The following is a 15,719-nucleotide window of genomic DNA, read 5'->3' as shown; positions in this document are numbered from 1 at the left end:
CTCATTGACCACTACTTTTTTGAGATCTGTCAGTTAGCCAGTTCTTAATCCATTTAACCTGTGTCTTTAGAGAGATTGTGTTCTGTTAATTTCTTATACAGAATATAGTGCAATACTAAATCAAGGTATATTATATCAACATAGTTACCTTTATCAATCAAACTTGTAATCGCATCAAAGAATGAAATCGGGTGTAATTGACGACCTTTTTTCCATAAAACCAAGTTGAATGGTATTAATTCTATTTCCATTCTCTAATTTTTCATCAGTTAAATTACCATATCAACTTTTTCATTATTTTACCCTGGATTAATGTCAGGCTAATCGGCCTATAGCAACCTGAGTCTTCTGTTTGTTTGCCCTTATTGAATATTGGCACCATATTGGCATTCTTTCAGGCTTCTGGACTTTTTCTGGTATTCCATGATTTATTAAAACTTAACATTAGCAATCTGATCTCCTCTTTTATAGGACTCTTGGGTGCAAGTTATCCAGGCCTGATGACTTAAACACTTAGCTGTAGCAAAGGTTGTCTAACTCACCTTAATTACTAATGGACAGGGAAGTACTGCATCATTCTGTATGATATGAATAGATCATCCTGCTTCTTTACAAATGCAACACAAATATTTGTGGCACACTTGAATGTGCTGCTTCATTATTAACAATTTTACTATTTTCATCTAGTAATGTGCTCTGTACCACAGAATATGTGCAGCAGTGTCCCTACCAGATTTCATCTTGCTCTCTATCTGTGTACTGGGGGCAAGTTTAAGGGGTAATGAGGTCAGCAAAAGCCCATTAGACAGCAAATGTAAGGCCCATGTTAAATCAAAGATCTTAAGTATTCCAGGAGCACTGCAATTCTTTTATTACAAAGTCAGTTGAGGAGCAGCTTAACTTCCATGTGTCTCTGCAGCACTGCACATCTTGCACCCCAGCATGCTGGACAGCACAACTCCCCTTGCTTATATCTTTTTCTGACTCCAATGCTGGCAAGTAGGGAACATCTGGCTATTTCTGCCTGGTCACAGGACAACCTAGACATGGGGAGTTCCCAGACTTCCCTCATCCCACTCCAAGTTTCAGTAACTTGCCACTTTGCCAGTCAACTGGGTCTTGCTGCAGAATTGACTGGTGGGAGTTGGGCAGATACTAAAGAGTATTCTTTGGAGTTGGGACTTACGTGGAATCCTTCTAACTACCTATTTATGTCCCAGGTGAGGAATAATGGGACAGAAGTCCTGCAAGTAACCTGGGGGAAAATAAGGGAGAAGGGACTTGTGGGTGTAAATGGAGGGAAATGGAATGGCAAACAAAAGTGAGGAGAGACAAAAGTTAATGATGAGAGATATTAAGGAAGGGTAAAATCTATTGGAGGAATGTAAGAGGACATGCTTGGCCCCGGGTGGGGGTGGGGAGGATTCTTCTGTTTGACAGATGTCAAGAGAAGTTGAGTGTAGGTTTAAAAAAACTTGGAAACATTATTTTATATTCTGACTGAAGCTTTATGTAGAACTAATAAATAGCCACCATATCAAAATAAATTTTGTTTCGTGGGAATCCCAAGTCATAGGTACTAACTAGTAATTTTAAAAAATGAGGGGAATAAAACGAAAAAGGCAAGGGGGGAAAAATGGGGAAGAAAGGCCTTTTAAGCAAAACTCCCATTGGTTTAATTGGGGCCAGAATTTCACTCAGTGTTAAAGTTGAAGTGAAAGTGTGATCACCTGTGTGTGTTTGACCCAGTATTTCTTTCCTCGTTTACACACTCCACCTCCTCATTTGGAGGAAATCTGATTTTGTTAAAAGCACAAGTTTGCTTTAATTCTGGTTTTCTTTTCATTAGGTTACTACCGTTTTCAATGAAGTTACATCAGCTTTTAATTTAAATTCTAAAATTTTACAACAATTAGACAGCAAACGACAGCAAGTGCAAATGACTGTTACAGAAACAAACCAGGAATGGCAAGTGTTACAGCTGCGAGTCCATACTTTTGCTGCATGTGCTGTTGTGAGTTTGCAACAACTTCCAGAAAAACTAAACCCTGTCATAAAACCTTTAATGGAAACTGTCAAAAAAGAAGAGAATACACTGGTACAAAACTATGCAGCTTTATGTGTAGCTAAGTTACTTCAACAGTGTACATCAAGATCTCCATGCCCCAACTCGAAGATCATAAAAAATCTCTGCAATTCTCTCTGTGTGGACCCCCATCTTACTCCCTTAGCAGCATGTCCTGCACAACCTCAAAGCAGCCATGAAAACTCTAAAGGTATACTGCCTAGTCTGTCAGTTTTGAAAATAATTGTGTAAATGCAATATTTGATTTTATCTACATGACTGGTCTGCTTGTTATGTATTTATCTACTATATAAAAGTACAATTAGCTGTTTTAAATGTAGCAGCTAGTAACAGGTTTTCAGACATCTCTTATGTGCTATGTACATTTATGCCTTTGAACATAGCAGTGTAGCTGAAGGGTGGGTTTTAGGGAATTTTCTGAAAGTTTGTGTGAAAGACCTCTTCACACACACAAAACCCCACCCTGATTCTTAAGATGTTTTTTTAAATTGAAATATTTCATAAAGCAGAAGTGTGATGCTGTATAGAAATGAGGGGTGTGTAACTGTTATGTTAGGAGAATAATATCGCTGGTAGAATGTTACATGGAATAAACCTAATTTGATTGCATGCTGTAGTTCTGCAGTCTAAAAAGACAAATGAAAAGGAAATGTTCACAAATACATGTAAGAATTTAATGGAAGAAATCAGATCCTGCAAAAATAGTCTTGAAAATTAATGCTGTTCTTTTCTTGTGGCTGAAAAGTAAATCTCTACTTGTCGAATGAACAATCTGAATCCTAAAATTTGAGACAATTTTTTTTGAGACATTAAATCTACTGTAAGCCTAGACTAACATTTTTATGCCCTTTGTGTGTTTAGAATTTGGAAGTAAAATACTTCTGAAGGAAATTCCAGGTAACGCATGATGTATATGGTACCCACATATCTCATGAAATCTAAAACTGTGGTTAACTGACTTTAATATCGCTGGTACTACTTGAAAAGTAGCTTAAAAAAATAAAACTAGTTAACCACATCTGTATTAATCCTTCCTTTAGGTATGTGGGTGCCCAAAGTATATTTTCCATCTTAAATTTCAGGGTAAATTTTTTTTTTTTTAACAAAAAACAACTCAGTTTGGGAATGAGTATGCAGCATAATAACTTTGGTATGACAATATATGCTGCTTTCCCTAAAGTTTTTGCAAGTATACATTACATTTCACTATGAAGTACGGGGGGGGGTGTGTGTGTGTGTGTGTGTGTGGTTTTTTCTTCCCCTCAGTGTGGCCCAGTGGATTAGATACTCACTAATTTGGGAGATGTGGCTTCCATTTGTAGCTCTGTCACTGACTCAGTGTGATCTGGTGTAAAGCACCTTTCATTGTTCCCATAATGATATTTACCCTTCTTTGTAAAATAAGTTGAGAGAGACAGACAAACAATAGCAGGTTTTTACCACTGCCACCTACTCTGGTACTTCTTTTTTTAAAGTAGATTGTCAACTTTATTCTATAATAGGACCCAGCTCTGAGAGAGATGGGATGCACCATACTGTCACCCAGCACAGAGGAATAATTACATTATACAGACATCAGAAAGCTGCTTTTGCTATCACGAGTAGGCGAGGTCCTACACCAAAGGCTCCAAAAGCCCAAATTGCAGACCTTCCCACAGGCAGTAGTGGAAATATCACCACAGAACTTGATGAGGTAAATATGTTTTAGATCTTTCTTATGTTGATTATCATTATACTTAATGAAAATGTTCTTCCTAAATGTAGCTGTATTTCAGTCAATGGGGTTACACAAAGAATGAAGAAATAGTTTTTTCTTGGTAAAACTGAGTTCATGTTAACTTCTTAAATTCATCATGCTGCTTAATTAAAAAAATGTTCAAATACAGGAAAGATTAAATATCTGAAGTGGTATTAAACTTAAAATAAAATAATTCTGAAGGAAAATACTTAGTCCTGAGCAAAAGAGTTACGAATATAAATGAGATGTGCAGTTAAATTCTCAAATACTACACCAAAAATGTGCCCCCTCCCTGATGTCTGTATATTTTCAGGGAGGGAAGAAAGAATGCTCAAGATGTATTACAAAAATTTGAGGCAGAAAAATGTCTCAAGAACCAGAAGACTTTAAGAACGTGTGAATTTCACTCTTGTAACGTGTTGAAATTATTTTTGCAAGTGTTGTTGTATTAACTTGTTTAATTTAGGAATCTGAAAGCATCCCATTAACACACATTCATTAAAATTTACTGCTAAATAATTGTAAGCTATTATTTACTATGCAAGTATAGATATAGTATTGCTTTGGGAACCCAGTAGAAGGTAGTGTTAAACTGATATATGAATAGTAGCTAGAAAATTAGAACTCATTTGCTTCATACAATAGACTTAGAATTGATATTTTTCAACTGAACTTACACTAGCTAAGATAAGGTCACAACAGTTAAATGCTAAGTATCTTTCTTTCTACACATCACTAACTTTTAGCTTGAATCTAGAAGTTTCTCAGAGGTATAGTAACATGGCTTTGTAATTATACATTATTTTGTTCCCTTACACACATTCTACATACATGCCTTTGTGTAAATAATTAAATGAATTAATTACTGAGAAAAATATCTTTCTTACACACACTTTCTTTAATTGTAAAAGAAAAAAGGAACCACAATGTTCTTCCTGTAAAAGATCAAAAAAAAAAAAGTTGAGTATCTTCTGCAGAAGCTTATCTGGGGAAAGTTAAGAAGTTCACAAACCATGAAAAAAGATGCATATTTTAGAAGTAATTCCAACCAGTAAACTGGAAATGGCACAAAATTAGTTCTGTATGCTCAATAGAGAGGTAGCTATTTTGAGGTATTTTGTGGAGAAGAGATGCTTGCTGTGTTTTCTGTAAGGGGGGAGGGGAACAGTTTCTATAATGCCAAATGTAACTTTGTGTGGCTCTGAAACTCAAGGGGTGCATCTATTCTAGAGAATCTTAGTGGAAAACACTGGGAACTTTTTTCTAATTCAGTTTAAACCTGCTCCACAGCAGGATTTTAACTGACTGTGGTATACATAGCGCAGGTTGGCAGAGCCTTGTGTATGCTTTTGGCTCCCATCAGTGCATATTTTTCTTCTAAAACTCCTTAGTGTAGACAAGTCCAAAGCATGAACTTCAACAGGATATTTGCAGAAGTAAGACACATTTTGCCATGCTTATTCTGCAAAGACTTCCATTTACTTCACTGGGACTGTTTACACAGGTAAATACTCAACCCCAGTAAGGCTGGCAAAATCTATTACATTGTAACTTGAAATTCGTAAGCAGTTATGGCCCTGATTCAGCAAGGTAGTTAAAACACAACTTTTTAAACAGGTGACTAAGTCCCCTTGACTTTAATAGGATTACTTGCCTGCTAATTGTTATGCATGTGCTTAACTACGTAGTTAAATTTGGGATTTATAACAGAAGGAACTACTAACTGGATGCTCCATAATAACCACAAATAGTTCAAATTTGCCTCCTACATACTTAAATTCTCTACAAGTGAGATTATCTGTACTGTGAGCCTCCAGAGTTTTCTAGAGAGCAGTAGTCACTGAAGTGACTCACCCTTCCCTCTCCTCTTTCTCTTGGTACAGGGTTCCAAAGGTATAAAAGAGGGAGCATTCCCCAATTTTCCTTCAGTTTCTTCTACCACCAAAGGTGCAGCAAACTCAGATTGTGCTCTGAGGACTTGTCTGCATGGGGAAGTTAATGTGCAGTGTATGTGTGTGAATTTAAAACCAGTAGCTTCTCTTCATGAACTCTGTGTGTGGACACAATTTTTGTGCACTAACAATGGCTTTGTGTGGTTTAGATTAATACATTTCTAAAGATTATTAAGCTTATAAATGCACGAGGCACTGTTAGTACACAGTGAGTGTCTCTGCATGGGGGGTTCATGCAGAGTAGCTAGCGTACGCTAGCTAGTCCAGGCTTTTCTCCATGTAGCCAAGCCCTAAATCTTCATCTTGATGAACAGTAGTGTATAATGTTGGTAAACAGTCTGCTTACAATTTGTGTGTGGGGGAATTCTTTGTTTTATTTTTGTTCAGTTTGCAGAATTGTGTAACATGTAAACCTTGCTAGAATGTAACAAGCTTTGCTTCATTTTTAAATTCCTCTAATATCCTTATTACCTGAATCACATTTAATTCTAGGCTCAGAAGCCATATATTGTACAGAGGAGAGGAGCTGAATTTGCCTTATCTACTATAGCTAAACATTTTGGTGCTGAAATGGCAATAGGATTGCCACATCTCTGGGATGCTATGGTTGGTCCACTAAGAAATAATATTGACCTAAACAGTTTTGGTATGTACACTTCTTATGACAAGTTGGTGGTGGTTGTTTGTTGTATTATAGCAGTGTTTGTTATCTGAAACTGGACATCTGTTTTAACAGATCGAAGGTCCTTATTGGAAAAGGGAGATGTTCCTGCTCAGGAGTTGGTGAATTCTCTACAGGTTTTTGAAACAACAGCAGCTTCAATGGACATTCAGCTTCATCCTTTGGTAATTAGCATGTTATGCTCCAAAGCAATTTCCTGACAAAACAATTTGCATTCATTGCCATTGTTTCCATGTACTTGGTACAATCTTTCAGTTCTTTAGATTGCTTGTGTGCTCTTTTCACTTATACTAATCTCCTTAAGAAAAGACACAGCCTGCTGCATTTTTTATGTAGCTTTTAGATATGAAAGCTTCTTGTTCTATTCCTTTATGCCATGTATGTGTTTAAATATAGTTCAGGTCTATATTTGTTTTATCTACAAAGGTGTAGGATAGGTCAAAAAATCAAATTTTCTTATTTGTTCATATATCCTCCCTAAAGAAGGAGGAAAGCTGTTTGGAAATCTAGTTGTTAGTAATTTCTAAAATTCAAGCTACAGTGCACTTTGCATCATTCTGTTTATGTCAAAGACAACAGCAAGCTCCTTGAATTTAAATGTACTTTGTTCTGGTTCAAAAGTTTCCAAATTGTATGTGGGGAGCTGACTGGTCATTTGGGCCTCTCTCTCTTCTTTGCTGTTAAACTGTAAAGTATAGAGACAAATATAATTAAATATTTTCCTAATTCTGTTTTCTGAATAAGCAGTTGCTGTAGCTGACTCAGAAATGTGAAATGATTTCAAGTGGAAGGAAGGGTGGCCAATATGATTGACTGGGATACCAGGTGGTCCAATATTTCCCTGTATACTTGGCAAGGGAGAAAGTGACTAACTGAAAAGACTCTCTCTCCTAAACTTAGAGGCTAAGATTTTTAAAGAAGACTCAAGTTAGGTTCGTAATGCCATATTTAGGCACTTCAGTAAATATGACTTTTGAAAAGTGCTAAGCACCAAACAAATATCACAGATCGAGATAATTTTGCAGCTTGAAATTTCTTCTCTATCTATAGAGGACTTAGATTTTTAAATTCTGGTTTTCAAAACTTTATACATCTGTCTTGCTAATTGACTTCTTGCTGTGCTGGAGAATATTCTTCGTCCAGTTGCAAGTAAACTAAAGTCTCACGTTGTGTTTATGTGGGCCGTATATACTGTTTTCTCCTGAATGAAGAGATATCTGAGAAGACTTGAGATATAGGAATCTTTTGAGATTGGCTAGGATACAATAATTGCTAAAATAGAAAATAGTCCATATTGAGATGCCTTTTTTCTCTTTTCAGTTGATACAGCATTTGCCTCATCTTTATATGTGCCTTCAACATCCCAGTACTGCAGTGAGACACATGGTTGCTCGTTGTCTAGGTGTCATGAGCAAAATAGCTACCATGGAAACAATGAATATTTTGTTAGAGAAGGTTCTTCCATGGCTGGGAGCAATAGATGACCATACCAAACAAGAGGGTGCAATTGAAGCACTTGCTTGTATCCTTGCTTGTATTATCTAAAATTGTGATTAGCAAAAAATATAATTTTTGTAATGTAAAAAATAGAAAATGAGAATGAAAGTAAAATGTTGTGGTGTGGTCCTAAAGTAGGATCCTGGGCTTCTGGTTGGATACTTCAATTGCCCAGCTGATGAGGGTTTGTGTGTTTGTGTGTTTGTTTTTTGCTCCTGGTGGGGTTTTAGTGGAAATAGTATGAAAGAGAATTGCAGGGTTGCCCTTCCTTTTTATTTCAGGAACAAGAGGACAGCCAGTGAAACTGAAAGGCAATAAGTTTTGGGTTTTTTAAATGATAAAAGGGTATGCACATCATGTTGTTGTGAATCTGTGGCAAACTACCACAAAAAGCATCAAGGCCTAAAGCTAAATGGAGCTATCAAAAGAATTAAACATTTTAATTGGATAAGGAACTGCAAGTTTTTAAGGCAAGATAAGCATTCTATAAGGGCTGTAAATCCTTGTGCTTAGGTCATAAGCCAACTATTAACTGCCTAGAATTCTTGCACCATCTTCTGAAGCATCTGGTACTGGCCCCTGTTAATGGCAGGATTTCAGACTGACTTACTGGTGTGATCCAATGTGGCAATTCCCATGTCATTACTTCTCAAATTCCTGAACAGTAAGAGAGAGCAAGAATGATTCTCATAGCACCAACTTGGCCAAGGCAGGTATGGTTCCCAGAGCTGACCCACCTATTTCTGTAACCACCTTTTCCCCGTCTCTGATTCCAGATCTGCTGATGCAGGAATCTGGAAAATTAAAGCCACCCAGCCTTTCTCACCGAATCCCCAGGGCCTGGCTCCTGGATAGCTCCTGGACTTCAAAATTGACTACTCATCTGAAGTTTGCAATATACTGCTGAATAGTAGGAAGCCATGTACAAGAAATACTTGCCTACAAAAATGGAAATTTTTTCCACTTCCAATGCACCCAGAGACTACTGTCTCCTTCAGAGTCCTCCTTGATTCACGTTCTCAACTACCTGTTGAGTTTGAGAACCTCAGGCATGTGCAAGTTCTGTCAGGGTCTACCTTGCGCAGCTTTTTGCTCAGCTGGTGATAGGGTTTCTGTATTTGCACAACCCACAATGTCTGGAGTCCATAAGAGTTGGCCAGTTGGTACTAGACCCTGCCCCTCAGTTCCCACCTCAGTAGTTGAGGCACTGCTAGGGAGTCACCCACAGGGACCAATACACAAAGGAGAGGTTATTCACTTGTACAGAAACTGAAGTTCTTTGAGGTGCTTTGTCTATATGGGTGTTCCACTAGATGCTGTCCTTCCCCTCTGCTTCTGAGTTATGGTCTCTCACCAAGTTTCGTAGTAGAGGACAAACTGGAGCAGCAGTGGATCTGCCATTCCCTACATATCCTCAATCCAGAGCACAAGGAGATGTAGGGCACAGGTGCAAATCCATGGATTCTGCTGTTGAAAATCTCTGATCAGAGGTGCATGGGTGCACATGCATATCTGAATTGGAGGATCCCATAGGGGCAAAACATCTGTCTAGTTACTATATAGTTAAATAACCTCTCCTTTCACTTGTAATGCCAGAGCTTAAAAAAAGAACTATTTTGAGCATTTCTAAAGAAAATAGTTCTTAAGTGAGCAGGGAAGGAATATCTGCATCTTTTGCAGTTAACTATTTTTGTCTTCATTGAAATGATTGTCCATACAATCATTTCAACCTTGAGCAGTTTCTACAAATCTTCATAGCCAAAGAAAACTTCACTTTCAAATGACCTGAAAGTAAACACATTTTTCTTGATTTATTTGCATGTGAGATATCCGAGCAAATGAGTCAACAGTGAGTCCTGAAGCAGAAGGGAAACCTTTAGCCTGTAGCCAGTAGAATGATCTATTATTACTTCACTAGTTTCAAGCAGAATGCAAATCTTAAATTGGTCATGTGATTGTGCCTACCCACTCTTTTTTCTACTTCACATTTTTCTCCTTTTATAGTTGTAGTAATTTCAATATCTGAGTTACTCAGCACTTAGGCTGAGTAATGATGTGTACTGTAGCAGATGCTGCAGGCTGTGACACAAGACATCAAGATTCCTGTCAATAGCAGTATGCTGGTGTTTATCACTGTAATGGTGCATTAAATCTTTGGATTGTGCAGTTTTCTAGACGGAGGGGAGGAAGAGAAACATTTAGTCCTATTGTGTGTCCAGCCTAGAATTTTTTTGTGCTACTTCAGTTAAATTTTAAAAATATTCTGATTGTGTCAGAAGCAACTTTGTAGTATAAGGTATGTTGAAATTTGCGTTTCAGAGGGCTAAAATCCCTTATTTTTTGTTTGTCTCCAATTTTGCCAAACTAATTCTGTACAACAGAAAATGCAATTCTCTTTAATTTTTTAGGAAAATATTTACTAACTTTTGAATGTTTGCCGTTGTCCTCAGATTTGTTTGCATTTGTCTAGCTAGACAGCCATGTCACCTATCCGGGGAGCTCTCAATGCACTAGTGTAGGCGTGGGCAAACTACAGCCCACGGGCCACATATAGCCTGTCTGAGCTTTTTATCAGGCCCTCCAACTCAACCAGTGGTCCAAGAGCTCCATTAAGGTGGTCCTCAGAAAGATTGCGGAACAAACTGTGTGGTGGCCGCTCCCCTTCCCAGCCCCACACCTTTCCCTTGCCCCTCTCCCACCAATGGGCTCAGCAGTGCTCTGGCTGGATTACGATGGCAGCTGCTTCCCCTCCTAGCCTCACCCCTTCCCTCCCTCACCTTCTCCTACCATGTGGGCCCAGTGATGCCCTGACTGGAGCTGCTCTTGGAGCATTAATGGCCTGCTATACAATTTCTATACCCAGATGTGGCCCTCAGGCCACAAAGTTTGTCATCCCCTGCACTAGTGTTTGTGTAGAATCTCTGATTCCTGGAGGTTGCTGCCTGATGAGCAGGTGATTTTAAGGCAGCAGCATTGGTGGAATATTTAAGTGCTGATGCTTGATATAAAGTATCTAGGCTGTATCTGTACAGCTGCAAACACCCATTAGCCCCACTCCTCAACTTAAATTCTCACGTTTTACTACCTTTCCTGCTCAATTTTCCTGATGCACCCATACCATGGGGAGCTGAAGGGGTTGAACAAGTATGTGGGGACTAAGCTGGCATAGGAGGAGCCTATAGGAACTACATTCTGGTGAACCATAACCAGTTTATTGGTGCTCTTTCCCACCCCACTTCTTTCCCATCCTCCTCATGCACAGCCCACACATGGCCCAACCCTCTTCAGCTCTGAGCACCCTTGTAATCTTCTCTCCTGCATTATGTTCATGTCCTCACAGCACCCTGCTTCCCAGAGTTGGCTCCCATGTATCCACTATCCACGTTTCCCACCACGCCACTCATGTAAACATTGAGGTTTTTATATTCTTTTATGTTAAAAGCTGCACATGATAGAAGAGGGAAGCACGGTGGTGGGAGGGAGACTAGGCTTGTGGTAGTGACTGGGGATATAGATGGATACAACTAGTGACTTTCTGCCTCTTTTATGGTTTATCTCACCTAAATCATAATTGTGAATGGCAAGGTTTAGCTTTCTCCACCTTACCTTTCCCATATCCATTAGTCATAGTTCATGTGCCTCCTTAACACAAAATGTGCAACCTTAATTCCAACCACATAACCATTTGAAAAAGTGCAATGCTTATTTCCTCATTGCAATACCTAAATAACATTACTAAAGCTACAAACAATTATTTCCTAAGATGAATACTAAATCTTGCAGAAGCAAACCATTCTGTCCATTAACAATCTAGGAAAATATCAACTAAAAATCTACATCATATACACTAACACTCTACTTCAATACAACATTTCAGATAATTAGTGATGATCCAATTTCTAACCCTCCATGTGGTCAGAATCAAAGGTTGCATATTTGTGGGTTGAGAATGCAGGCAAGTTGAACTGGAGAAGGCGCAAATGTGGTTGAGGTTGATAAAGATTGGCCAAGGACTTAAGTGATTTCCTGGCTTTTATGATTGTATTGGCAGTCTAAGCACTTCTTTTTTTTTTTTTTTTTTTTTTTTTTTTAAGATTCCTCTCCCTGAGGACATGTGTAATCGACGTCATTCTATATCTGACTTTTTAAATGTCAACATGATTTCTATTTAGGTTTAACTTAACTTTGGCAGTCCTTTGGAGAGATGAAAGCTCTTTTGTTTTCAGTATCCCTTTCAAAGAATTGCAGCATTTCTAGAAGTCGTTTGTCCTTAAATGATTTAATTTTTCTAATATTGCCTGACCAATTGTCTCCCACTATGTATTTGTATAAAATTCTGCTCCTGTTGACTTGATGCTAATGCAAATTTTTTTTGCTGATGTACAGGATGTGATTTGTTGAAGTCTTAACTACTAATCACAAGTACAAAATATACCATTGTGGTTTTAATGTAAAGAAGGTATTGAACTGGTTAAAATATTTCCTTAATAATGAATCCAGCTGTAATGGAACAGCTAGATGTTGGTATTGTTCCATATATTGTCCTTCTAGTGGTCCCAGTTTTGGGTAGAATGAGTGATCAGACGGACAGTGTACGTTTCATGGCTACTCAGTGCTTTGCAACACTAATTAGACTAATGCCCCTTGAGGTAAGTTGGACTTTTTATGGGTGGGGGTGTGGTCTTTGCCCTTTTATTGTTCATTAACCACAAATTGAAGATTGCCAATTCTTGAGTCTAAGGAACCAACTCAGCTCTCATATAGGTTCAGTTCATATAGAAGTAACTAGAAGGGGCACCTGTGTATGTAAGGGCAAAATTGGACCCTCCATTAGCATTTTTCTAAATTTAGACAACTTACTCCAGTATGGTGGTTGGTTCTCTTTTTTTTTTTTTTAAAAAAAAAAAAAAATCTCAGAGCTGATGATGTGTGTAACACCACCTTATTAAGGTAAGATCAAATATTCCCTATTTTGTGCATTATTCTACTCTTCCTAATTTTTCCACAATTATTTTAAGAGACCCACGTGTTAACATTTAAAGTGTGTTTTACCCTGATTTCCAATGAATATTTCTTGTTACTATGTCATGAGAAATGCACAGAAAACTGTTCAATTGAGCGAAAGGGGGGAAAATGAAATGCTAGTCATGGAAAATAAATAAAACTCTGGTAAATGGTATACATTCACCTTTAACATTGGGTAACCTCTGAAAATCTAAATAAAGATCAAGTAGAATGTTAAATATATTGTAACTACATTAAGTAGGAACCAGTTTATCGGATATTTTATTTTAATTATCATTAACACAGTTAAATCTTTCTTCTAAATTTTGCTTATTTTAAGGTTTTCCCCAGTGTTGCAGTCTAGAAAATACTGTTTGTGAGTAACTTTTTTTCACCAGTAGATGGTAATAGAATATAGGATTCAAAATTCACTTACACTGGATTTTCATCAGTGATATGACTCCGTGAGTTGCAGCTCTTTGAGAACTGTTAACAAGATTGTGTATGACTCAAGATACTAAGGTTTTTTCTGGATTCAGAACTGAATCTAGTATCAAGCAATTTCTCTAAACTAGACTGTTTTCTTCATGGTTTTGCTTACACTGAACTTAAATTGAACTTTGCTGCCTTCTGTGTTCTTATTTTTATAAATGGCAAAACAAATGAGTTTGCGAATGAACAAACTTACTAAACACACACCTTCATTTTTGATTAATTGTATTTTGTAAAGATGATTTCTAGTACTGTAAAGGTTTACTCCTACACTTTGAACAGATGGCTACTCCATTATTATGGAGACACTGGTTGTGATTCCACAGTTGAAGCAGAGTGACTTTTTGCACTTAAAGCAGGGTTTACAAGAAAAATAGGGCTGAAATCCAGAAAGAGCTTTTCCTCTGAAAATCCCTTACCCCAAAAATCACTGCAGAAGACTACAGAATTACAATTGCCAATAAATACCAATGATCCTGGATAACCAGACTCCTTCAAAACAACTTCTGAAGGCACTGACCTTGAACAAAAATATTGGTGTATTCTAAAGCCAGCTAGCACTGTGGTGGTGAAGACTGGTGACAATATGATCAAGCAGAAGCTGAGGAATGACCCCACGTTAATTATGAGAGTCTCAAGACAAACAAATGAACGTTGCCTGAAGCAGTGCTCCTGTCAAATCTCGTACCTATGACGAGCTAGTCAACATAAATGATAACACTGGATCTTGGCTGCAGTATTGGAGCAACTGTGATGACCAAAGATCCTCGATGACATACTGTTAGCATTTAGTTCTCTCAAATTCTCCCTTGTAGCAATATCTGAATGCGACAGGTCAGTAAGAGTACTCAATCTGCTTGTATCAGATAGTATTGAGATTCCTCAAGGGTCTCCTGCATACTTACTCTCCTCTCACATGGGACCTCTGGTTTTGTTTTTTTGTTTTTTGTTGAGTCATCATAGGATTGTTTTATTCTTATCTTTAAGACAGTCTTCATTCTTGTCGTTGTATGAGCATGGCGTGTCAGTGAATTCAAGCCCTATGGCCATATCTCCCTACACATCTTTTCACAGGACAGGTTGGTTGCGAGACCACAACGTAACTGCATCCCTAAAACGATTAATTTACTAATCTTTGTTTCGAAGCCACGTTCAATACTGGAGAGAAGCTGAATACTTTGGCTATTTCCAGGTCCTTGACCTACTATAACAGGACCTAAGCTTTTTAGATTCTTGTTGTGGCTATATCCAGCTCATCAAAAGATCAAGCCATCTCATGGCGGGAATGTTTAGGTGGGCCCACACTGCATTCTCCATCTCTTATCAGTTAGCTGGTAAGCATCTCCTTTCAAATGTCAAGGTACACTCTTAGCAGAACATAGGCAGTGTCTTATCCTGCATCAGAAACATGCTGATATGTATATTCTGCAAAACAGTAACCTTGAGCAAGCCACTGACTTGTCAGACATGCCCTCAACATGGCATCTAGGTCTGAAGCCAAGTTTGGGAGAGCAGTAATTAAGTCATTAGACTAACACAGGTAAAACTCCTCATTCCCAACCTCCAGAGTGGTAACTGCTTGCCAGTTACCTATAGTGGGATCCAAACTGAGGCATACTCAAAAAATGAAGAACCACAATTACTGAAGACTGGTTACTTATCCTTTCTAAGTAATGTAGTTGGTATGAATCCCATGACCCACTCTTCATACCTGCTTTTTCAGAGCCCTCACAATATGGGCTTTGAATTGTGAGGGAATGGAGGGAAGGGCTGGCCATGCCCTTGTAGGGGAGTGCAAGGAGGCACAGAGATGTGCATGTGCAGCCCCAGCAGACCTCTCACTCTAAAGGCTCTAGTTTCATGCACATCCTACAGGGGGATCCACACTGACTGCAGCCTGTTGAACCACAGTTACTGTATGGTAAGTAAATGTTCTTTTTCAGGAAACCAATATTTCTTCACCAGATAATTGCCGTAAGAGAAATGTATGTTCATGAGCACTAGAGTCTTAAAGAGAACTTTCTGGTGACAAGTGGATTTTAACACATACCTAAATTTCTGAACAAAGGCCAAAATTTAGTTCTGCCTTGGTTCAGAAGTGTTTGGAGGTTTAATAAACCCTGCTGGCTCACAAGGGAGACCTAAGAGGGTTCACTTTGAAAAGAAGGAACTTGAATGTATAATGATAAAGGGATTGGAGTCATTTTAGAGGATGTGTGAGTGGAGACAAGAACAGGAAGGGACTTGATGATCTAGCTGGGGGAGCTG

General features: G+C 38.2%; 1 protein-coding gene across 2 annotated transcripts in view; it reads left to right on the top strand.

The window, feature by feature from the left end:
• The window catches only part of BTAF1 (B-TFIID TATA-box binding protein associated factor 1), a 91,181-nt gene that overhangs the window by 46,627 nt on the left and 28,835 nt on the right, over positions 1 to 15,719 (top strand). For both annotated transcript variants that reach the window (XM_067552884.1, XM_067552883.1), the window contains exons 20-25: positions 1,850 to 2,276; positions 3,589 to 3,779; positions 6,269 to 6,422; positions 6,513 to 6,622; positions 7,779 to 7,980; positions 12,456 to 12,604. In XM_067552884.1, coding sequence (XP_067408985.1) covers positions 1,850 to 2,276; positions 3,589 to 3,779; positions 6,269 to 6,422; positions 6,513 to 6,622; positions 7,779 to 7,980; positions 12,456 to 12,604 — 1,233 coding nt within the window. The remainder of the gene's footprint in view (positions 1 to 1,849; positions 2,277 to 3,588; positions 3,780 to 6,268; positions 6,423 to 6,512; positions 6,623 to 7,778; positions 7,981 to 12,455; positions 12,605 to 15,719) is intronic.

The sequence above is a fragment of the Emydura macquarii genome, unplaced genomic scaffold (assembly GCF_026122565.2).
Source record: "Emydura macquarii macquarii isolate MOO-44397 ecotype Brisbane River unplaced genomic scaffold, CSIRO-AGI_Emac_v2 contig_1390, whole genome shotgun sequence".
Taxonomy (NCBI): Eukaryota; Metazoa; Chordata; order Testudines; family Chelidae; genus Emydura; species Emydura macquarii.
This window is presented reverse-complemented; position numbering and strand designations above follow the sequence as displayed.